At 42.6% G+C, this 24,588-nt stretch overlaps 1 protein-coding gene across 1 annotated transcript; it reads right to left on the bottom strand.

Moving 5' to 3' along the window:
* Positions 1-15,095: 15,095 nt before the first annotated feature.
* Positions 15,096-22,467, bottom strand: spag8 (sperm associated antigen 8). Its single transcript, XM_077206257.1, has 6 exons — positions 22,158-22,467; positions 21,845-22,004; positions 21,328-21,373; positions 15,620-15,734; positions 15,337-15,399; positions 15,096-15,247 (listed from the first exon to the last, which is right to left on the bottom strand). The coding sequence occupies exons 1-6, from the start codon at positions 22,224-22,226 to the stop codon at positions 15,116-15,118; spliced, it is 585 nt and encodes a 194-aa protein (XP_077062372.1). The 5' UTR covers positions 22,227-22,467; the 3' UTR covers positions 15,096-15,115.
* Between the last annotated feature and the right edge of the window lie 2,121 nt (positions 22,468-24,588).

The following is a 24,588-nucleotide window of genomic DNA, read 5'->3' as shown; positions in this document are numbered from 1 at the left end:
TTTGAAATGAGGTCTGGGTATATAATGAAACGCAGCGAGAGCTCAGGGCCTTTTCTATATTTGAGATCGGCCCGTGAGGCTGTGTTCGTATGCATTTCCTCACGTTTTTAAGTTCATAAGTGCTCAATCGTGAAGTGGACATTTAAGACGATTTTCAGGTATCTCACACGAAGCAGTGTGGAACCAAGGAGAACGCCTTCATCCATCAAGGTCTGCCCAGACAACCGCACCGCTGGAGGAGACAGGATTGGTCAATAAGGGTCAGATTATCATCATGGGGAAGGTGCCAGAGAAGCAGAAGTTTCTCTATGAAGGAATAACACATCGACTGAACAAGTCACAAAGGTCCAGATTGACTTAATGAACTTTGCTCACATTCTAGGCTGAAACGCAAGAAGAAAACCTGAACGCATTCATCCATCTGCTGAACTCAAGCTACATACACCTGGTGAGACCATGTGTTCTGCAGGTGAACACAGCCCTCTGAAAGCTTCCACAGATGCTAACATTGCAAAGACAATTTTTTGAGTTACGTCTCAAGGATTATAACAACCGTCTTACTGTGACCACGTAAGTGTTCATCTGAATTTGACCCACGTGGTCAAGAGGCCAATCTGTAAGACTGGAAAAACTGGAAGGACTTTAAGAGCGGGCCACTCTCTGAGAAAACAAAGGAAATTAACATTTGAACTCCCCCTCATGCACTATTGAGACGAAGGTCTCATCCTCCCTCATCCTAATCTACATTTCTCTCCCCCATTCCTCATCCTGGCAGAGATCTCCCAAACTCACACAAGAATCTAAATGGTTTAATGTGAATGATTATCATCAAGGTTTATACATGTTTGGTATTATTTGAAATGTCTCGGTGCGACTGGTACAAATGTCTCATTCCCAAAGAAGTAAACCAAAAGGTAATAAAGTTCTTAGGAAGTTTAGAAATATCTTCCACACTGGAGGGTGTGTCTGTGCGTTAACACCTTCTGACCATTTGACTGAATGCTAATTTTCCACTACTAGCAAATGGTGACTTACAGGTAAAATTCCACTGTGAATGATGTTTAGATTTGAAATGAGGTCTGGGTATATAATGAAACGCAGCGAGAGCTCAGGGCCTTTTCTATATTTGAGATCGGCCCGTGAGGCTGAGAGTTGCGAGACTCTCAGCCTCACGCATTTCTTGTCGGGTAAACTTTGTCCTCTTTGTTCTAGAGGATTAGATGTTTTGCATTGAATATCCTTGAATTGATTATGAAATTATAATGATACATTTACCTGACATATTAAATTGTGACATTTGATTATTAGGTGTTCAAGCACGAAGTGTTGAACCAAAAGTACTAAATTGCTCATAACTCCTAGACCTTTGGTCCTAGCCTTTACACCACTGTGATCCCTGGCTCAAGACGGATAAAATATATATCTCCGAGTTCGATTTAGAAAAAAAAAAAAAAGTTATATCGAATTTTGTCCAAAACCTACTTTTGCAAACTGGTCCCTGGTTTTTCGCCCGATCGGAACCAAACCAGTCTAGGCCTATTCTCTGGACTCTCTAGATCAATAATTATCGAAAAAAAGTTGAAATTTTGCATTTGGGTGGCTGTAACAGGGTCATTTAGAAAAGGGGCGGGACAAAATACAGTCAAAAGCCTATAAATCCTAAATGAAAAGTCAAAACTTCACAAAAATTGATGAGCATATGTGTCATAAAATGGTGGAGAAGCATGCAAAGTTTCATGGAGATCGGACCATAGGTGGCGCTAAAACTGTCAAAAAGGTCTCATTCTTATTAGGTGTTCAAGCACGAAGTCCTGAAATCCTATTGTAATTGCTATTTGAAAAAAAAAAATCCCCTAAAACGCATCGTGCAGCCCAAACCGTAAGGCCCAGAGACTTGAAACTCGGCCAGATGGTAGGCCACACTTTTGTGGAGAACCTATTAGAGTATGACCCCGATTGGCCCATAGGTGGCGCTACAACAACCAAAAGTACTGAATTGCTCATAATTCCTAGACCTTTGGTCCTAGCCTTTACACCACTGTGATCCCTTGCTCAAGACGGATAAAATGTATATCTCCGAGTTCGATTTAAAAAAAAAAAAAAAAAAGTTATGTCGAATTTTGTCCAAAACCTACTTTTGCAAACTAGTCCCTGGTTTTTCGCCTGATCGGAACCAAACCAGTCTAGGCCTATTCTCTGGACTCTCTAGATCAATAATTATCGAAAAAAAGTTGAAATTTTGCATTTGGGTGGCTGTAACAGGGTCATTTAGAAAAGGGGCGGGACAAAATACAGTCAAAAGCCTATAAATCCTAAACGAAAAGTCAAAACTTCACAAAAATTGATGAGCATATGTGTCATAACATGGTGAAGAAGCATGCAAAGTTTCATGGAGATCGTACCATAGGTGGCGCTAAAACTGTCAAAAAGGTCTCATTCTTATTAGGTGTTCAAGAACTTTAGTGCTGAAAACCTATTGTAATTGCTATTTGAAAAAAAAAATCCCCTAAAAGGCATCGTGCAGCCCAAACCGTAAGGCCCAGAGACTTGAAACTCGGACAGATGGTAGGCCACACTTTTGGGGAGAACCTATCAGAGTATGACCCCGATTGGCCCATAGGTGGCGCTACAGCAACAAAAAGTACTAAATTGCTCATAACTCCTAGACCTTTGGTCCTAGCCCTAGCCTAAACGAAAAGTCAAAACTTCACAGAAATTGATGAGCATATGTGTTATAACATAGTGAAGCATGCAAAGTTTCATGGAGATCGGACCATACTCTAAAACTGTCAAAAAGGTCTCATTATTATTAGGTATTCAAGCACTTTAGTCAAGTCAAGTCAAGTCATCCTCATTTATATAGCGCTTTTAACAATGTAGATTGTTTCAAAGCAGCTTTACAGAGATAAACATATAATTTAAGGTAACAGAGATTGGTTTGGTTTTATAGTGGTTCTTGAAAAATGTTTTTTCCAGCTAAAGTTAGTTTTGATTGATTCACTTCCGTCTAAATAATCATTTGTTATTAAATTAGGGGCCGCTAAGACGACACCGTTCTCTCTAAACAGACTTTAAACGTCAACCTGTGATAGGCGCTGATGGCGTTCACATGTGCATTAAGAATTGATTCTATAGTTATGTGCGTTTGAATATATGTGCGCAGGTTTGTAATTCCTTACAAACCATGCCTAAACAAACTACTTGTCTTGTCTATAAATTTTTATGCAGAATTTGGGTAGGTGCGCGAACCGAAAAATTCCACAACGCTTTATCTGTAGAGTGGTATAGGGATCCTCCATAGGGAGAGGCTAGTTGGCACTTCAGCACTGCATTGTCATCAGGTCCAGGCGAAAGTCCTTCGTCAGATCTGGAAACGGCCTGGATCCGGCAGGCTGTGGGAAAACCTCGGGAATAACAAAGATACTAAAATTAGCGTAGATGCCATTCTTCTTATGATGTAACGAGTACATCAGGATTTAAGGGAAGTATTCCCAGTTCCGGCTGACCTAATCTAAGCAGCCTAATATTGAATTTTAGAAGTCTATAGAGTGTTATGTGAATGCTAGGTCAAAGAGATGCGTTTTTAGTGTAGCTTTGAACTGACAGACTGTGTCTGCTTCCCGGACAATGTTAGGAAGATTGTTCCAAAGTTTTGGTGCTAAATAGGAAAAGGATCTACCGGCAGCAGTCGATTTATATATTCTAGGTATTATCAACCGGCCAGAACTTTGAGATCGCAATAGACGTGAAGGACTATAATGCGTTAAGAGCTCGCTCAATTACTGGGGAGCTAAACCATTTAGTGCTTTGTAAGTAATCAGCAATATTTTAAAATGTATACGATGTTTAATAGGGAGCCAATGCAGTGTTGACAGAACCGGGCTAATATGGTTGTACTTCCTGGTTCTGGTAAGAACTCTAGCGGCTGCGTTTTGAACTAGCTGTAGTTTGTTTATTAAGCGTGCAGGGCAACCACCCAGTAGAGCATTACAATAATCTAGCCTTGATGTCATGAACGCATTAACTAGTTGTTCCGCATTTGTCAATGAGAGCATATGACGTAATTTAGATATATTTTTAAGATGGAAAAATGCGGTTTTACAGACACTAGACACGTGACTTTCAAATGAAAGATTGGTATCAAAGAGCACACCCAGGTTCCTAACTGACGACGAAGACTTAACAGAGCAGCCATCAAGTGTTAGACGGTATTCTAGGTTATTACGTGTGGAAGTTTTTTGTCCAATGTGGCATGGGGGCGTGGTTTTGCGGAGTCTGTAGCGGAGAGCGGGGGCGGAGCCGAGCGGTGCGTAAGTAGGTCAAGTGCAAAATGACGAACACCTGTTTCTGATTGCAGTGATTGGTGTGGGGAGACTGCATAAAAGCCAGCTCGTGTGAGAGAACAGGAAGAGAGAAGGACTATGACCTTGTGCACGTGAACTGAGGAATTGAGGGACTGAGTTTATTCAGAGTGGACAGAGTGTTTTGAACGTTGCTATAGAATGCTCTATGGTGAAGGCGCACCTCGCGCACATTGTTTGTTCAACGCAGTCTGCTAATAAAATCGTGTACGAGTCCCAGTATCGCCGACCCTTGTCTACTTCCATCACACCCACACTGAACCAACGCTACATCCAATAATTAGAACCTCTGTTTTTTCAGAATTTAGTAGTAGGAAATTACTAGTCATCCAATTTTTGATATCAACTATGCATTCCGATAATTTTGTGAATTGGTGAGTTTCGTTAGGTTTGGAAGAAATATAGAGCTGAGTATCATCAGCATAACAGTGAAAGCTAATTCCATGTTTCCTAATGATATCTCCTAACGGTAGCATGCACAGAGTGAACAGCAGCGGTCCTAGTACTGAGCCTTGTGGTACGCCATACTGAACTTTTGACCGATAAGACATCTCTTCATTTACTGCTACAAACTGATAGCGGTCAGATAAATATGATTTAAACCATGCTAATGCAATTCCACTAATGCCAACATAGTTTTCTAGTCTATTTAAGAGAATGTTGTGGTCAATGGTGTCAAATGCAGCACTAAGATCAAGTAACACTAATAGAGAGATACAACCACGATCGGATGATAAGAGCAAATCATTTGTGACTCTAATGAGAGCTGTCTCAGTGCTATGGTGCGGTCTAAATCCTGACTGGAAATCCTCGCAGATACCATTTCTTTCAAGAAAGGAACACAGTTGTGAGGATACTGCCTTTTCTAGTATCTTTGACAGAAAAGGTAGATTTGAGATCGGCCTGTAATTGACTAATTCTGTAGGATCAAGTTTCGTTTTTTTAACAAGCGGTTTAATCATAGCCAGCTTAAAGGTTTTTGGTAAGTATCCTAGAGACAAAAACGAATTAATGATATTAAGAAGAGGATCTATGACTTCTGAAAGCATCTCTTTCAGTAGTTTAGTCGGTATAGGGTCTAACATACATGTTGTCGATTTAGATGAATTAACGAGTTTGCAAAATTCTTCCTCTCCTATGGCAACAAATGAATCAAATTTTACCTCAGGGAGACTATAATGCACTCCCTGATGTGATGCTGTAGTAGACGGTTGCATAGTTATAATTTTATCCCTAATATTATCAATCTTGTAAGTGAAGAAGTTCATAAAGTCATTACTGCTGTGTTTCTTGGAAACTTCTGGGCTTGAAGCTTTCTTTTTCGTTAGTGTAGCCGCTTTTTCAAATAAATACCTTGGATTATGTTTATTTTCTTTTAATAGGGTTGAAAATTAAGCAGATCTTGCAGCTATTAAAGCGTCTCTGTAAGCAATCGAGCTCTCCTTCCATGAAATCCGAAATACCTCTAGTTTTGTTTTCTTCCAGTTGCGCTCCATTTTTCTGGCTGCTCTCTTAAGGGCCCGGGTGTGCTCGTTGTACCACGGCGTTGGACTATTTTCTTTAATCTTCTTTAAGCGCAACGGAGCAACTGTGTCTAAAGTGCTGGAAAGGAGATAGTTAAAAGTTTCTGTTGCAATATCAAGGGGATGCTGAGACGATGAAACTGATTAGGAAGATTATTGATAAAGCAATCTTTAGTGGCAGAAGTGATAGGTCTAACATACTTGTAACACGGAGTTGGCTTTGCAGCCTTGGCTAAATGTAATTTACATGAGACTAGATAATGATGTGAGATGTCGTCGCTCTGCTGCAGAATTTCAACAGAATCAACATTGATTCCATGTGATAATATTAGATCTAGAGTATGATTACGACAATGAGTAGGTCCTGACACGTGTTGTCTAACTCCAATAGAGTTAAGAATGTCTTTAAATGCCAATCCCATTAAATCTTTTCCATTATCTACATGTATATCAAAATCACCAACAATTAGGACTTTATCTGCAGTCAATACTGATTCTGATAGAAAGTCAGCAAATTCTTTGATAAAATCTGTATGGTGCCCTGGTGGCCTGTATACAGTTGCTAGCAGAATTCTCAAACTTGATTTATCGTTTACATTATATATTTTTACATTAAGCACCAACACTTCAAAAGAAGTATATTTAAAACTAGATTTTTTAGTGGTGTTGAAAATATTACTATAAATTACAGCAACACCTCCCCCTTTGCCTTTCAGGCGAGGTTCATGTTTATAACAGTAATCATGGGGGGTGGACTCATTTAAAGTAATGTAATCGTCTGGTTTTAGCCAGGTTTCTGTCATACATAGCACATCTAGGTTATAATCTGAAATCATATCATTAACTATGAACGCTTTTGAAGTAAGGGATCGAATATTCAGCAACCCAAGCTTTATCGTTTGCTCATCTGTATTATATCTATTTTTTATTTGTTGAATATCAATTACATTTTTAACCTTAGATCGGTTTGGACGTTTTTTGGATTTCCAAATTCGGGGAACAGACACAGTCTCTATATGATGATATTTAGGTGAAAGAGGCTCTATGTGATGGGATTTATCTGACCTTGGTGACGCGAGGCCGCTAGCAGACGGTCGGTTTAGCCACTTTGTCTGCTTCCTGACCTGAGCCCCAGATTGTCATGTTTTGTCTCTAAGACTATGAGCCAAATTACTAGAGAGAAGAGCAGCACCATCCCAGGAGGGATGAATGCCATCTCTTTTCAACAGGTCAGGTTTGCCCCAAAAACTTTTCTAATTGTCTATGAACTCTATATTATTTTCCGGACACCACTTAGACAGCCAGCCATTGAGTGATGACAATCTGCTTACTATCTCATCACTCCTTCGAACAGGAAGGGGGCCAGAGCAAATTACAGTGCCTGACATCGTACTTGCGAGTTCAAACACCTCTTTAATATTAATTTTGGTGATCTTTGACTGGCGGAGTCGAACATCATTAGTGCCGACGTGAATAACAATCTTAGAGAATTTACGATTAGCATTAGCCAGCACTTTTAAATTTGCTTTGATGTCAGGCGCTCTGGCTCCCGGCAAACATGTGACTATGTAGGCTGGTGTCGCTATTTTAACGTTTCGTGTATTAGAATCGCCAATTACCAGGGCACAATGAACAGAATTCTCAGTGGGTGTTTCACTAAGTGGGGCAAATCGATTTGTTGTGGTAATTGGAACGGAAGAGTGGTTTTTTGATCCGCGACTAGAGCGATCCCTCACTGTCACCCATCTGCCTGGCTGCACAGGCAATAATTCAGCCGGAACCGAATCATGTAAAGAGTTCACTATGCTAGGCGCATCCAAAATAGAATCTAAAGCTCTAACACACTTACTATCCTCAATTAAAGTTTGGATGCGTGTTTCTAATTCTGAAATCTTCTCCGTCAGCCTGACTGTTTCCTTGCATTTATCACATATAAACCCTATATTACCGATGGGGAAGGCTATGCTAAACATGTAACATGAAGTGCAGGTGACAATAACAGGACAAGACATTACTCACCGTGTTTGTTGACTGATTAATACTCACGTGGGCTTTTTATGAACTCAGAGGCACGGGCGCGTGAGAGAAAAACAAATAAATAACTGAGCGCACGGGTGGCGCGTTAGCAGGCTAACGTTAGCGAGTTGCTAGCGTGTTGTGCTAACAATAACGGAAGCTAGCGATGTCAGGTTAATCTGAGATGTTGTCTAAGCTGTATTTAGTAGTATAAACAACTAGAAATGGTAGTAAATGATGGTTCAAAACAGAAAGAAATACAAAGCTAATACGAGGCTTAGACGGAGCTTACAGCCTCGAAGCAAACAAAACGCAGCAGGCAGCTAGGCAGACAGGAGCAATCGATCAGGAACAGCAATCGATCACAAGTGCTGAAAACGTCCCGGGTTACGTATGTAACCCTTGTTCCCCGAAGGGACGGACGCTGCGTGTAATCGCAGTGGGAACGCCCTCCAGCGTAACGCGTCTGAAGCATGAATGAAATCAGTCAATGGAGAGATGGAGCGTCATAGCGAGTGACGTCATCGACCAGGAAGCTATAAATATCCCCTGAGCACACAATACGCCAGCTTAAAGTTACTGAAGCAAGCGACCCAAGGGGATGCCGGGAGTATGGCAGGACACGCAGCGTCCGTCCCTTCGGGGAACTAGGGTTACATACGTAACCCGGGACGTTCCCCTTCAGGGACTACCGCTGCGTGTAATCGCAGTGGGAACGCAATACCCACATCCCCATACGACCAAATCCCCGTCGTGTGTCATTAGGAGACACAAAGCGACGAGAGAACCTGAGCCCCGGGAGTGGAGCTAAGATCAAGGGAATAAAATCTAACGAAAGTGTGCGGTGAGGACCAGCCTGCCGCATCACAAACGTCCTGAAGAGAAGCTCCTGAAAGAAGAGCTGTAGAGGCAGCCATACTCCTTGTGGAATGAGCCCTTACAGCCAAAGGTGAAGGCTGATGGGCCGAACCGTAAGCAAGCGAGATGGCCTCGACCACTTAGATGCCGGACACCCTTTCTTAGGTGACCCAAAACAGACAAACAGTTGTTCCGATCTCCTCCACAGGGCAGCTCTGTGGACATAAGCATCTAAAGCCCTAACGGGGCACAGCAAATTAAGTCACTTCTGTTCTGACGTCAGAAAAGGCGGAGGACAGAAAGCCTGCAGAACTATAGGTCTAACAAAAGTAGTTGGCACCTTAGGAACATAACCTGGTCTCGGACAGAGAAAGGCCTTAACCATACCAGGAGCAAATTCCAGGCACGAGGGAGCCACCGAAAGTGCTTGAATATCTCCAATTCATTTTAGAGATGAGATAGCGAGAAGAAGGATAGTCTTTAGCGTAAGAAACTTTTCCGAAACTTCCTCGATGGGCTCGAAAGGAGCTAGGGAGAGACCTTCTAAGACGATGGCCAGATCCCAAGCTGGTACCCTCGTGCGAACTGCAGGCCTCAGCCTCAAGGCGCCACGAAGGAAGCGAGATATAAGTGGGTGTCTCCCGAGAGAACCTCCGCTCGAAGGGGCGTGGTAAGCAGCTAAGGCCGCCATGTACACCTTCAGTGTGGAGTGGGATAACCCTGTGGGGAGACGGTCCTGCAGGAAATCCAGCACTGTACCAACCGGGCAGTTAACTGGGTCCTGCTGGCGCTCTCCACACCAAGAGGTGAAAAGTTTCCACTTCGCGGCATATAACTTCCTCGTGGCGGGAGCTCTGGATTGGAGGATGGTCTCAAGCTAGAACCCCGGGCCGAGCTAGAATTAACCAATCGTCTATATAGTTCAGAAAACGGATGCCCTGCAGCCTCAGCGGGGCTATAGCCGCATCCATACACTCCGTGAACGTGCGGGGTGACAGTGCTAGGCCGAACGGAAGAACCTGTTATTGGTAAGCTGCGCCCCCGAAAGCGAACCTCAGGAACTTTCTGTGTTGAGGTAGGATAGATACGTTGAAGTAAGCGTCCTTTAGATCTATCGTGACGAACCAGTCCTCGGATCTGATTTGACACGATCTGCTTGAGAGTGAGCATCTTGAATTTGAGCTTCCCTACAGCGCGATTTAAGAGACGCAGATCTAGAAAGGGACGCAGTCCTCCATCTTTTTTCGGAAAGATGAAGAACTGGCTGTAGTATCCTAACTCCCAGCTGGGTGGAGGAACCCGCTCTATAGCTCCTTTCGCTAAGGGAACCAGCCTCTCGAGGCTGGCCTCTGGATGAACATCCCGAGTGACAGACACAGCGCCCTGTAACGTACTGGCAGGGAACAGCTGGTCTGGGCACTCCACAACCCTCCTCGGAGGGGGCGAGCGTCCCTCGGGAAAACGAGACGCGACACTCCGTTTCTGCTGCGCTCTTTTTGAAGTACTCGGCGGCTGGCACTGCCCTCGCTCAGCAGCCCCAGCGACACGCACTTTAAGGAGCATAAATTTCTGAAAAGCAGCCGCCTGTTTCTTCTCTTCCTGGAACCTCTCCGTGACAGAGTGAAGAGCGTCACCGAAGAGGCCCGCAGGCGAAACTGGAGCATTAAAAGGAGAGTCTTATCTTTCTCCTTCATAGAGGTCTGACTCAACCACAAGTGTCTCTCTGTGGCCACCATGCCATAGACCGGCCGATAGATTTAGTGGTCTCCTTGGTGGCCCGGAGAGTGAGATCAGCAGTCTGCCTGAGCTCATTAATCATATCCACAGAAATTTCACCCCCCTCACAAGCATCTTTAAGCAGGTCAGCCTGATAAGCCTGCATAATGGCCATAGTGCGCCGAGTAAGCCTTCCCCACTAACACAGAAGTATTTTTTTTTTTTTTTAGTGGCTTAGAGGGCAGAGCCGGTGCTTTAAGTCAAGATGACGAAGCAGGAGAGAGATAGCTGGAGAGCGTCTCCTCTGCCTTCGGCATGGTCACGTACCCTGAAGCTTTTGCACCAAAAATGTTTCCATAAGCATTAGACTGGTTAGTATAAATTCTATTTGAAACAGGTCTAACCCAGGTCTTTGAAACCTCAGAGTGAAGATCTGGGAAGAATGGTAAGCACCGGCGAGAAGGCTGAAGACGTGCAGACAGAAGTCTATCATCTAATTTGCTTTCATTTCTAGACTCCTGCTTATCAGTTGGCCACTTTTTTTTTTTTTACAGCCCGAGATAACACATCTATCAGCCCCTCTTCAGCAGTATGCTGGAGTGACGAGTCAGTTTCTTCTGATGCAAAACTTTCGACATCGAGCTCCTCAGAACTGGATAATCTAAGTTCGACATCATGTGCCTCGACCCGGGCAGAAGTAACCGCCGCAGCGCGTGCTTCCAGAGCCGGGTGAGAGGCAGTAGATCTCGCTGGAGATAGCTGAGATAGGGCGGAGCCCGTCTCAACGTCGCCAGTGAGATCCTTCTGCGAGCCCCAAGACAAGCGCCGCCGCTCTGCCTCAACAGAAGCGGGACCCGAGCCTCGAGGAGCTCGCAGCAAACCACTCTCCTCGAAGAGCGATCGCCGCGAGCGCAGAGTTCTCAAGGGAAAACGCTCCCAATGCTCACAATCGACCCCCTCGAGAGCCGACTGGGCATGCTGCAATCCCAAACAAGCAACACACAGCTGATGTGTATCCCCACCCGTGATGTATCGTGTACAGGGGGAAACACACTTTCTATATTGCTCGCTCGTCACTTTGACACTCATATTGGTTTATATATATATATATATATATATATATATATATATATATATATATATATATATATATATAGTGAGAAACTCCTGTCTAAACAGACAAACACAATCGCTAGATTTCAGACACACACAGAGCTTGCTGAAGTAACAAAAAGCTGGCGTATTGTGTGCTCAGGGGATATTTATAGCTTCCTGGTCGATGACGTCACTCGCTATGACGCTCCATCTCTCCATTGACTGATTTCATTCATGCTTCAGACGCGTTACTACGCTGGAGGGCGTTCCCACTGCGATTACACACAGCGGTAGTCCCTGAAGGGGAACCTATTGTAATTGCTATTTGAAAAAAAAAATCCCCTAAAACGCATCGTGCAGCCCAAACCGTAAGGCCCAGAGACTTGAAACTCGGCCAGATGGTAGGCCACACTTTTGGGGAGAACCTATCAGAGTATGACCCTGATTGGTCCATAGGTGGCGCTACAGCAACCAAAAGTACTAAATTGCTCATAACTCCTAGACCTTTGGTCCTAGCCTCAAGCTTTTTACACCACTGTGATGTATATCTGATTTCCTTTAGGCAAAAAAAAAAAGTTATGTCGAATTTTGTCCAAAACCTACCAAAACCTACAAAACGATCGGAACCAAACCAGTCTAGACCTATTCTCTGGACTCTCTAGATCAATAATTATCGAGGTGGCGCTAAAACTGTCAAAAAGGTCTCGTTCTTATTAGGTGTTCAAGCACTTTAGTGCTGAAAACCTATTGTAATTGCTATTTGAAAAAAAAAAATCCTAACGAGTTTTACGGCTCTGTAATCACGTGGTGTTGCACACATGCCAACAAAATGTATAACATGTGATAGATCTCCTCAGGCTGAACAACTTTGCCTCTAGAACTATGGCTGCCAATCAAATCGTTCATTAAATATTCACGAATATGTTAAAAACCTACTTTTGCGAACTAGTCCTAGGTTTTTCGCCCGATCGGAACCAGACCAGTCTAGGAAAATTCTCTGGACTCTCTAGATCAATAATTATTGAAAAAAAGTTGAACTTTTGCATTTGAGTAGCTGTAACAAGGTCATTTAGAAAATGGGCGAGTCAAAATACACTCAAAAGCCTATAAATCATAAATAAAAAATCAGAACTTCACAAAAATTGGTGAGCATATGTGTCATAACATGGTGAAGACGCCTGCAAATTTTCATGGAGATCGGACCATAGGTGGCGCTATAACTGTTAAAAAGCTTCAAAACCATGTATTTCCTATGGTAAATTGCCTGTATTAGCTCTAAATGGTCTTTTCCATCTACCATCATATAATGTTCATATCATAATGTTCAAAACCATCATAAATCATTCTAGAATGTGGTATATCGTGGTAAATCATGCCATAACATGGTAAATCATGCTAGAATCATATTAAATCATACTAGAATGTGTTCAATTGTGGTAAACCATGCTAGAGCAGGGTAAATCATGGTGAATCATACTAGTACTTGGTATATCATGGTAAACTATGGTAAATCATGCTAAATTCATGGTAAATCATACTGGAACATGGTAAATCGTGAAAAATCACACTAAAATGTGGTATATCATGGTAAATCATGCTAAAACAAGGTCTATTCCATCTATGATGTCAGTGGTTAAATGCTTGCTACATGAAACTTAATGTCTTTTGATGCTTTAACTGCTTGAACACCGATAAATGCGGCTTGCAGCTTTAATTCTAATTGACTTTGACATTATTTTAGTTTAAAAGAATTATTGAGTTTAAAAGAATAGTAAAACATTCGCTCACATTTAATGATGCACAGATATCATTAAAGCCTTTTCATTTATGGAGTCAGATGAAATAACGAGAAAATACATATGAGAAAATGTATTGCATTTAACCAAAAATACTTTGCCGCGAGAAAAGACAGTAACACGCAAAGACCTTCACCGCTAATTCGATTACCGCCATTGGATCGAGTTAGACGGCCTTACAATAACATGCAAAAATATCAAAACATTTTTTAAGGAACTTAAGGCCCTAACAGAAATTGTCATTAATTGTAATGAATCAACAACCAACCAACATATAAATATATATATATATATATATATATATATATATATATTTATATTATTTATTTTTTTCAATATAGTTATTTTGAATTTAATAGTAGCCTAGTCTGAATGCATATCAGTGTGGTTTTATTTTGTTCACTTGTTTAACCAACAGCTACAGCAAAAATATTATGTTGGAATCTTAGTTTTGAGAACATAATTATTTTAAGGCAGTTTTATCTTTCAAATAAAAGCCCTACCAATTCTTGAATCTTGTGTCCTTCATCTGTCTCTGATTGACTTGACCTATAAATTCCAACTTGATTAATGATTGTGGCAAGGGGGCATGGTTTAGCGAAGTCTGTGACGGGAGAAAGAGCGGGAGGACGAAGAAGAGGAAGTAAGTGGATAAAGTTCAAGTGTCTCTTGTTTCAGTAATTGGGTGGAGGGACAGGATATAAGCCAGCAGGAAGCAGTGACAGAGAGAGAGACCTACCCACACTGGGACTCGGAGCACACTTAGGTACGCAGAGAGGAACTGCAGGACGAAACCGACGACAAGAGTTTGTTTATTTTGGGTGCGTTAAAAGCCCCACCCTTTACTTTGTGCTTAGACTGAAGTTAATAAAGAGTCTACTGAGTCCCAGCCAGCCGATTCCTTGTCTTCTTCCTCCCCACAACCTTGAACGTTATCACAATGATTATGGACCATAATTAATAATATAAATTAAGATGGAGTTGAGGTGGTGATTAGTCACAGTACAGGAGTGAAGTGAGCAGCCATTTATTGACTTGCATTGTGACTGACAGGATTAGATGAGCATACTCATCCCATTACTGCCTTTTGTCTAGAACACCATTTGTAAAATTTAACAAGAACCCAAAATTAGTTCAAAAATGGGTCATTATCAGGGCCGCCTCTAGCCCTTTGGTTGCCCTAGGCGAGATTGAGTTTTAGGTTGAGACGATTTGTTGCTATGATACAGAATATCAGCAGCACAGTTTACTTGTAACTGATTTCGCAGATAATTTGTTTCATACTAAAAATTAATTTTTCATCCATTTTGTTCTGTTAGCTCTGCTGGTTGATGTCGTTGTACAGAAAGAATGTTGTGACAGTTGGTCAGTGTGGTATTAGTCCCGCCCCTCCTCCACTGTGATTGGACGGCTGTGTAAAAAGTGACAGTGATGAGCGCTGCGTTTTACCCAAAGTTGAACATTATTCAACTCTCGAAGACCTGTAAAAAACGCAGAGCGTTCAGCGCTTCAGCATGAAAAAAACTCTCAGCGCCTCGTTACACTCATGGAGTTTAAAAAACGAGGCGCTCCTAATGAAAACAATTGGAAAAATATGCCAGCTGCGTGAAAAAAGGCTTTGGTGGACACACGGCTTAACTGTTTATTTGTGATTTAAAATGGTTGTAAACCCCAAAACTAACTAAAATGAAGACATTTAACAGGAGAACAGGAAATTATGAAAATGATGATATAAATATTTTTTAATTTCTCACATATTAGCATCATTTTCTGATGGGTACAGCACTGTGTCATCCAGTTGATCAAGTTGTTCACCAATGGGTGTACTAAAAGTGGCATTTCTTTTAAATGGACTATCTTTAGTTTTAACTGCTGTCATGCCCTGTGAAAAGAAAACATCAACAACATTATAAAACCTCTCCAAAACTGCAATAAATAAATGTATTCACTGAAATCTCACTGTATGCTGACCTGAATCTTCTGATAATTATCACTCCAGAATGTAATGGCCTGCTCAGTTGTGTAATCATGATCCTGTAAGAGACGAGCAGATTAACTACCAAAAGAGAAAGGCGCACACACCCACACACACATACGCGCGTGCAAATGTACGCGTGTGTGTGTTCAAAGACAAAATGATTGACAGATTTTAAAACTATTTACCATAGACATTTTTGTCACTTCAAAATGAAATGCTTTGCCCAAGAGACTTTCAAATATTACTCACTAAAATTTATGGTAAACAGAAACTGACCACGGTTAGTGGTGCGCGGACAGACTTGAAGCCCTCCACTTTGAAGTCTGCTTTGGTCACAGAGCACAACTCAGGGGCTGGAGGGTCTGCGTTCAGCTCTGCATGTATTTGATCACTGTAAAACAGATTAAAATATTAAGCTAAAAAGAACTGTGGCTTATTTGTTTTCGTAAATTTAATCAGGGAGTTATAATATAGCTAGAGAGAGTTCCTAGCTATATTAGCTATGTTCCCATTCATGCTGCCTTCTTTGCTTCACACACAGTTTTAAAGAAATTTTTGACTTCCTGATATTGATTTTAAATGTTTAATAAAGCTAATCTACTTGAAATATTCCAAAATACAGTCGCTATAATGTCTGAAGATGATGAGGTAATAACTCATGACTAAGAGCAGAAGAAGGAATCACTCCAAATCAACAGAAGGTTGAAACAAAACAGATTGAAATACATGTAGGCACGTCTGTCTTGTATTTCACGAGTTCACACTTACGAATGATCAGAGAATAAATGGTTATGCGTATTTGGCGTGCTGTCCGGGGGGAGGGCTCCTAGCTCGGAAATTGGGCCCGAACCCAGAGTACTCCCCCCGTATCTCTGGTTAGGAAGATAACCAGGCAAGTTTGAGGAGATGGGGTGGTGGAGGGATGCTGAAAAATGTCGAGGAATAAGGGTGAGTCAACTGCATATATTTATAGGCCTTACTCATGTTGATTGAGTGGACCTGTTGATTACTGCTTGCTGACAGCTGGTTGGAATGACTTGATTGTTTGATCATTAGAACGTGTTCCTCCCAAACCTTGTTAATAAAACATAATTTCACAAGTTCACACTTACGAATGATCAGAGAATAAATGGTTATGCGTATTTGGCGTGCTGTCCGGGGGGAGGGCTCCGAGCTCGGAAATTGGGCCGAACCCAGAGTTTAATTAATTACCCAGAAATTGGGCCGAACCCCAAAAGCTAAGTGAGCAAAGGACAGCCGCCAGCTTTAAGACCCCCCGAAAAGAGCGCAGAGATTGACGGGCTGGGATTTCGAGGAGAAGCCTGGTTGTCTGGCCGGGAGAGCTCTCGCAGCGTCCGAAAGGAGTTCAATACTTAGTGTCGGACGGGTAAGTCCTGCTGGCATCCGGGAAGGTTAGTATGGATGTTCAAACAGGAGGGTTCTTGCGGCAATAGTCACGGCATCGGAACGGGTAAGCCTCACCTGTTAGGAAAGAGAAAAACGTTAATGCTTGACCGGAAGGGTTTTGCTGCGTCCGCTGGGAGATCAATACTCGCTGGACGGAAAAAGAGAAGACATGGATGCTTGACCAGGAAGCCTCTCGCTGTGTCCGCTGGGAGCTCAATACTCACTGGACGGAGAAGGAGGAGACGAATATGCTTGACCTGAAAAACTCTCGTTGTGTCCGCCGGGAGATCAATACTCACTGGACGGAGAAAGAGAAGACAGATGCTTAACCGAGAAGGCTTTCGCTGCGTCCGCTGGGAGATCAATACTCGCTGGACGGAAAAAGAGAAGACTTGGATGCTCGACCGGGTTGGTCCTGATGTAGCGTTGGAAAGCGTCTGAGGACCATCTTCCGAGAGCTTGGATCTGCTGCTGGGAGAGGCCTTTTTGGGCTGCTGAGGTTGCTGCCCCGATGCGGAATGAATGGCTGGAGAAATTTTTGGTTGGGATGCCTGATTGCTGGAGAACGGATTTTAGGTGCTTTTGGAACCAAAAACGTGTAGCTGGTTTGTTGGAGTCGTCTACGAATAGGGGTTCGAGAGGGGATTTAGCATGAGAGTTTCTTAGTTGGAGGTATGCCAGTATAATTTGGTATGGTTGAATTGGTGATGAGAGGTTGAAAATGTATATGAAATGACCTTTTTTGGTTTGGTCTGTTTTGCTTTGTTTAATCAGAGAGGAGATTGTTTTACCGTCAATTACTAATAGGTCTGAGATGTTTGGGTGGACTTTTGGGTCAAATCTGGAAGTGATAGCCAGTTCTGAGCATCTGAGAAAACCGAAAAAAGCTAAAATAAACATGGCGTTGAGTGTGCGAGAGGTATTAAGGGATTGGTAGCCTGTGCGGAGGGTATGAAAACATTTAGTAAGAATATCTAACGTTATGGGTTGTCTGGTGTCCGGGCGGGTGGACTGGGATTGTTGGATGCCTTTAATTAGGAGGGAGGTTTGTGAATTATTTATCTCCGGGGAGGGGGTGCCGTGTATCAATTTGTGAAAAAATTGGATGCCGCTCAGGTAGCCTTTGATGGACCTTTAACGATTAAGATAAATTGATCACACGCTGAAATCCAGATTAGATGTCTTAAAAGTGGCATCAGCACGGGTGAATGGGAATGGCCTTTATTAATGCATTGGACTGTAGCTTCGTTGTCACAATGCAATACGAGACTGCTAGCAGTCCATTCTTCTACGAGAGGGTAAAGCTCAAATAATGCGGAGGACTGAAGCGTGTCCTGGATTTGGGGGGGCCATGGAGACGCGAACCAGCGTCCTTGGCAAAACCCCCCGAAGCCGACTGAGGGGGCTGCATCTGTGAATAGCTGGATGTCAATGGGGGAGGAAATTAGGTTCTTATAAAAAAAAGATAGACTGTTCCACTGTTTAAGGAATGTTATCTATAGCCTGAATTCGTCGCAGCACACTGGAGTTAGGGAAATAAGGTCCTCTAGTGCGTGAACTGAAGAAGCGAGAGAGAGGACATGAGAAATTAAAGGGCGTAATGATGTTCTTGTGGAATTCTTGTGGAATGATGCGCATGGCGAAGTTTAAGTGGCCGAGCAGGGATAGGAGTGGATGTAGCGGGACCCATGGTTTTTTTCTTGGGCGATGGGGATTCCGAGCTCTGTAAAACTTTATGAACTGTGAGGATCTGAGCAGCTGGAATGGCGCCGGGAGGCGAAATTATTAGAAAATCGTCCAGCAGGTGAATGAGGTGAGGAATTGCTTAATTGTTTGACAAAATCCAGCAAACGGCTTCAGATAGCATGTCTTTGGGGCTGCTTTTGCATCCAAAAGTTAAGCGTACGGCGAAATAGAATTTCCCATGCCAGCGCACTCCGAATAAGTGCCATGAATCCGGGTGAATATTAATGCTTGGGAACAGGGAATTATGTGGAGCTGACAGATCGACTATGAGGCGTTTCTTACCTGAAAACTTCCTCACAGCCACTCCGATGGGGCTAATGCGAAAAACTTTAAATGGAGGAGTGAGCGGAGAAGCCTGACTCGACTTCTTTATTAATCAGGTAGACTACTACATCGGGCTCAGCGAGAGCCGGTTGGAAATTATCGCAGATGATGTTTTGAGAGAGCGGGCATTCCACTCCAGGTTACCACAGCAGATATTCAGTGAAGTCGGAGTCCGGGTGGTGAGCTAGTTCGATAGATAGGCGAGAAATATTCAGGAGTCGATAAATAAATTTTTGTTTTTTTATTGACATCTTTAAACACGGGGCATACAGGACGGGCATGAGCACCGCCCCAGAAGCTGCATATGTGCAAATACCGACAACGCTGCCTGGTGCACTTGCCGATGTTGAAATTGTTGCAAGGCTGTCTGCTGTCAGTAGATGTTTTGGTGCTGAAATTTGTGTTGATAGTTGCCGGTCTTGGCACGTAGCTGGTGGATTTAACTTGTGCTGTGTCCGGGCAGGGTGGAATGGAGGGGTAAACTGGTGGGCATGAATTGGTAGAATGTGCCACAGACCTGCAGACCGCACAAGAAATGTTCCTGCAGCCAAGGAATACTCTGCTGTGCAGGTCTGTGTCGAGTGCTCCCCAGCACTGGTTCCACTGGGAAACCCTTACAGCGTACTTTTCTAAGAAGAGTTTGTGATACGTGTAAAAGTACCGTCCTCCGTAGGACAACGCAAGCTCGGCTATGAGCGATAAATAGTCATTCAGTTTGCGCCTATGAGGGAAGGCTGAACAAATGACTTCAGTGAGGCAGCTAAAGGTGATAGAAAATTCGGAAAAAGAAAGTAAACGTGACGAATGTGTGTTTTGGGTTTTTAATGTGACTGAAAAATACCCGCAGTCTAACTGGCGGTTAGAATCAGAAGCGGGAAGCAGAGAAACTAAAAGTGAAAGGTCAATGTCCGTACCTGCCAGGATCTGTGCACCAGGCCACTGCAGAGGTAAGAAGTTAGAAACCTCAGGAAGAAGGAGCTGGGAGGATAAGCGGGGGCCGGCGGGCCCATCTGTATATGGCGCTTTGGCAGGAAGAGCCGCGCTGACATGCTGAGCTGTGATGGGAGGCGAATGAAGTCTCACGGCTGTGTAATCCGGGGCACGGCCTAGGCTCGCTGAGGGCCTGGTGCTCTGGCCTGCTGCACACCGAAAACCGGATCTTGTACAGGAGGAAGGTGGCGATGTCGGGCGAGGCGAATCTGGGGCCTCCCGAGTTTTGCCTTGCCTGCCGCCTTGGAACCTAGGGTGGACTTAGGAAAGAGGTTGGCTGATTGCAAGGTAACATACAGATTGTAAAGTTGTGCCTTGTTCATCCTGCGCGAGGGCTGAACGTCAGTATTTATCAGCGCTTGCCTCAAACTCAAAACTGTCCACTTTCCAATAGGCGGAATCATTAGCACGGCCAAACGATAGGAGGACGCCGGGGAGGAACCTGGAGTCTTCGCCGGTGGAGGTGAGGGTAGGCCTCGGCGTCTTGGCGTGCGGTGGGTTGCTTGGGCGGATAGGCGTCCGCGAGATGAAGCCTGGGGCTCAGTGGTTATATCAGGCGGACAAGGAGTGGTCCTAGGGCCGGCTGATGGCAACGGAGGGACCGCAGTACAGCCGAACTCGTCGTCGGACGGAGATAACTCAATCTGGGACATCATAGCAGTGTGGTAAAACCAAATGCTGAAAACTGTCGAGGAATAAGGGTGAGTCGTCTGCGTATATTTATAGGCCTTACTCATGTTGATTGAGTGGACCTGTTGATTACTGATTGCTGACAGCTGGTTGGAATGACTTCATTGTTTGATTATTAGAACGTGTTCCTCCCGAACCTTGTTAATAAAACATCCTTTATTCACAGGGACAGTGATCTGACATAGAAGAAAAGCCAACTCCTTATATAAAAACAAGAAATTAAATATCATGCCAAAAACTAGATTCAATATTTCTACATTATGGTTAGAATTTCATAAATAAAGTAGTAAATGCAACTGTACAATGCATCACATTCACCTTTAGGACCATTGACTGCTTATCTAGAAAGTGAAGCAATTTAGCTAAAATAGTTCAATGTGAACTTCCTGATGATAATGGGAAACTTCTATTAAGTTATTAGGATAATGGTAAGTAGAATTGCCCACATTTAGCTTTCAGTACTGCTGGCCAATACCAAATCTATGGGTATGAGATACTGTCTCACTTCAGAGTAATATTTTCAGTTTTTATTTATGTATTATTATTTAAAAACAATATTGCAACCACTAGTCTGAGGTCAGAGACTTGTTGTCAAGGTTACATTAAAAATGAAGCATAAAATTGCATGGTAAATAAAAATAAAAATGATTTAATTAAACTATGAATCTAACCATGACACAAACATTCTTACATCATTCCTCTCCCACTGTTTCCTCTGTTCACACATGAAACAAGAAATGTGGGAGAACAATAAAATTTAATTTGTGTTTTACACACGAAGTCGTTGAATATTACATTTTAAAGTAAATGCTTGTTTATTTAGCTACCTTATCCTTTTGATGAGGTCCTTTTCCGAAAGTTCAGTTCTTCTTCCTAAAATGAAAACCACAGTGAAATGTATTTACGATTTATGCAGCAGAAAAAAAACAGAGGCCTTTTATTTGAAAGGAGCTCTGTGGACTACTCTGAAGAATATCAGAGAATATCACATTATCGTGAATAACTTAGAAGTCAACTGAATTCAATAATATGAAAATATTTTATTTAACAAAAAGAGTACAATAAGTACAACCGCAGAACTTTCAGTAACCAGATTTTATTATGCAGACCAGCTGTGTATTGTTACTTATGTGTGATATATTATGCACATGTTTAATTGTACACATTTTTTTTTTTACTCATTTAACGTTATCCTGCTACTTTTCACTTGTCATCAAGGTAAACTCTATCTAGCTAGATGATTTTATCGAGAATAATTTTGCACAGGTCTAAACACCATGGCGTATGAAAGTATTTCTAGCAGTGTAAGTTAAGCAAATTAAAAACAAAACATTTAATATATACCTTTTTGTCGCACCCCAATGATTTTAGGAGCATTGAAGGCTGCTTTGAATGTACTAATCCCCTGCACTTTAGCAGCCACGTCCATGGTAAGAATCCCTGAGTGTCCGTACTTTTGGACACGCGATCTAGTCTCTGTCATGTCTAGCAATGCAGTAGCCCTCTGAAGCGCATGAAAGAAAGTGTAACTGTCTGTCATTGATTAGGTGGAATATGATGAGACAAAAAGCGACATATAATTATACCAGTATCACAAGCAACATTTTGCCAAAGTTTCAGCCTGCAGTATGATTTACACACGCTGTGCGAAACTCACCTCCTCAACCCAGTTTCCCAGTAAACACCTTCCACCCGGTTTATTTTCCTCATTAGCCTCTGAGGACATTGCACTGAAGTTTGTTTGCGGTAGGACGCTGATTAGCAACGGCCAGGGCAAAGACTTCCAGTAATAGAATGTTCTTGTGATAAGTAGCCTACTGTTGCACTTGTCTCTGCACCTATCAGCTTACCACAGATCTTGCGAGCGCTGCTTGACTGTGCAGATGTTGCCATGGTAACGTAAACAAACTAAATTCGCTTTTCATTGGCCTGTACCAAAGAATTAGTTTTTATCTTACTAATTTCATTTTTTTAAATATATATATATTAAGATAGCTTAAACAATGTTGTAAGCCTTTTAACTTGTCTTTGACGTCGTTTATTTGTGCTACTTTGTCTTTACCTACAATTTAATTTGATACAGTCGGTTGGTCTGGGAACGCCCCCGGGAACGCCCCGTCACGTGATGTGAATTTAGCCCTTGGGGGAAAACATTAGGCTTGTTCGACTTGAACCGGCGCTGCACAGACCGATCGGTTGATGACATCAAAGTACCGCGAGAGCGATTAGAGAGCAGACGGCTCCTTATGCTTTTGAATAGCTCTCGCGGTACTATGATGTCATCAACCGATCGGTCTGCGCAGCGCCGGTTCAAGTCGAACAAGCCTCTTGCCTTGGCCCTCATTGAAATACACACAACAATCAATCATGCCGAAGAGGTGCTGTGTAGTTCTGTAACGCCAATGAACAAACAAATTATGAATTGAAGTTCTGCATCCTTCCTAATAAACACACAGAACTGGAAAGGAGGACAAAATGGCTACAAGCAATAAATAGTAGTGTAATACTTCTGTGATGTTCTGTAATACCTCTATAGTACTTATAGTATGTCCCAAAATACTATAGTATTCATAATATGATTACTATAATGTTTTGTCCTAAAATACTACAATATTCTTAGAGTTGTTTTTCATAAGGGATGTCTCATTCACATTAGCGTTATCATTTGAGGGCTCGCTTGATAGGCCAACCGCTACGGTCTACACTCAATACAGACTGCAGTCTGTGAGTTAGGATAACTGTCAGCAGTCCCTCGGCAACCTCGTACTATTGATCACCGTTTTACAAAAGGATTAATAGTTTGGAGTGAAGCATATGTACAATTGGTAAGTGACAAGGTTTTATGGAGTTATAGTATGCAATAACATATGATTGAGTTATAGGCTAATGTTACCGGTAGCTACCGCGATGTCTTACCTGGAGATTCAACCAGATAGCAAAATATGTCTGGAAACGACACCTCCGGCCATTTGGTCGGGTCATTGACCCAGTTTTTAATTAAATATGGGCAATCGTACCCTATTGCAGTTAATTTAGCAATTTATCGTTGCCGGTCGGCAGGCGTCAATGCTTCGCAATAAGACATTTTGTCATTCAAATACACACGATGTTCGCGGTGTTTTCCCCCACACCGACCACGCCCCCCAACTATGACGCGTTGCCGACTGTATGTATTTTAAGGGACCAAGGGGACTCTGGCGGGTCTGGACATAGACATCATATTCATAGATGCCACCTACGTCAATAGAAATAGAACGCCGCCATATTGACGACCGATCTCGCCCGGCGCCGCCCAAACTTCCCATTTGAATGAGAGAGAAAGACAGAGAATGATAGATAGATAAAATTTTTATTTTAGGCTCCGATCCTTATTTGTTACCCCCAGTTTTCTTTTGTCCTTTATCATCTGCCCCAGACTTGCCCCAATTTGCCTTCCATGATATATATATATTTATCTTGTGCATAACCCCTCTCCATACAGTGGGGATCGCTTGAAGGCTTTCAAAGAGTACAGACGCGTATCAATATGGTGTGGCTGGATGGGTTACAAACGTAAAAGTGCGGCACCTGGCCACCAAGTATTTATATTTAATCATGGGAAATGTTGGTATTATAAAAATAAATAAGATGTATGATTTTGGTGGTAGTTTGCTCTGACTAGGTAGCGAGTTGTTAGCTAAGTGGCTCAGCTGGTATCTTGATAGCTGTTAGCCACGGCTCACGGCTAGCTGTCATTAATCTGGATTAGGCCTGTTGTGATAGTCAATAAATCAATTAATCGCACGATAAAAAAATTAGCTTGATAATATTGCCGGCCGCGATAATTTCCATTTGCCTGCTTTGTTTTCCTCGTCTCTCTCTCTCTCTCTCTCTCTCTCTCTCTCTCTCTCTCTCTCTCTCTCTCTCTCTCTCTCTCTCTCTCTCTCTCTACACCAAAGAGACTGGATGACAACCCTGTTTAAGACATTACTGACATATTTATGCGAATACTCTCCAAAACGGACATTTAAACATAATGTTGTGTGTATTTGTCCATTCAGACACGAAACAGAGCTCAATTCATTACTTGCGCGCTGTATAGGAGTCTA

The sequence above is a fragment of the Siphateles boraxobius genome, unplaced genomic scaffold (assembly GCF_051911475.1).
Source record: "Siphateles boraxobius isolate OS27281-9 unplaced genomic scaffold, OSU_SipBor_1 56, whole genome shotgun sequence".
NCBI classification, from domain to species: Eukaryota; Metazoa; Chordata; class Actinopteri; order Cypriniformes; family Leuciscidae; genus Siphateles; species Siphateles boraxobius.
Note: the sequence above shows the minus strand (reverse complement) of the source record. Positions and strands in the feature narration are given on the sequence as shown.

What these genes read in the sequence shown, in the direction of transcription:
- spag8 (XM_077206257.1), bottom strand. Translation starts at nt 22,226, where the DNA reads ATGTCCTCAGAGGCTAATGAGGAAAATAAACCGGGTGGAAGGTGTTTA. An exon ending in TGGGAAACTGGGTTGAGGAG is followed by an intron (nt 22,005 to 22,157) that starts GTGAGTTTCGCA and finishes CATGCGCTTCAG; the next exon opens with AGGGCTACTGCATTGCTAGA. An exon ending in CATTGGGGTGCGACAAAAAG is followed by an intron (nt 21,374 to 21,844) that starts GTATATATTAAA and finishes TTTTCATTTTAG; the next exon opens with GAAGAAGAACTGAACTTTCG.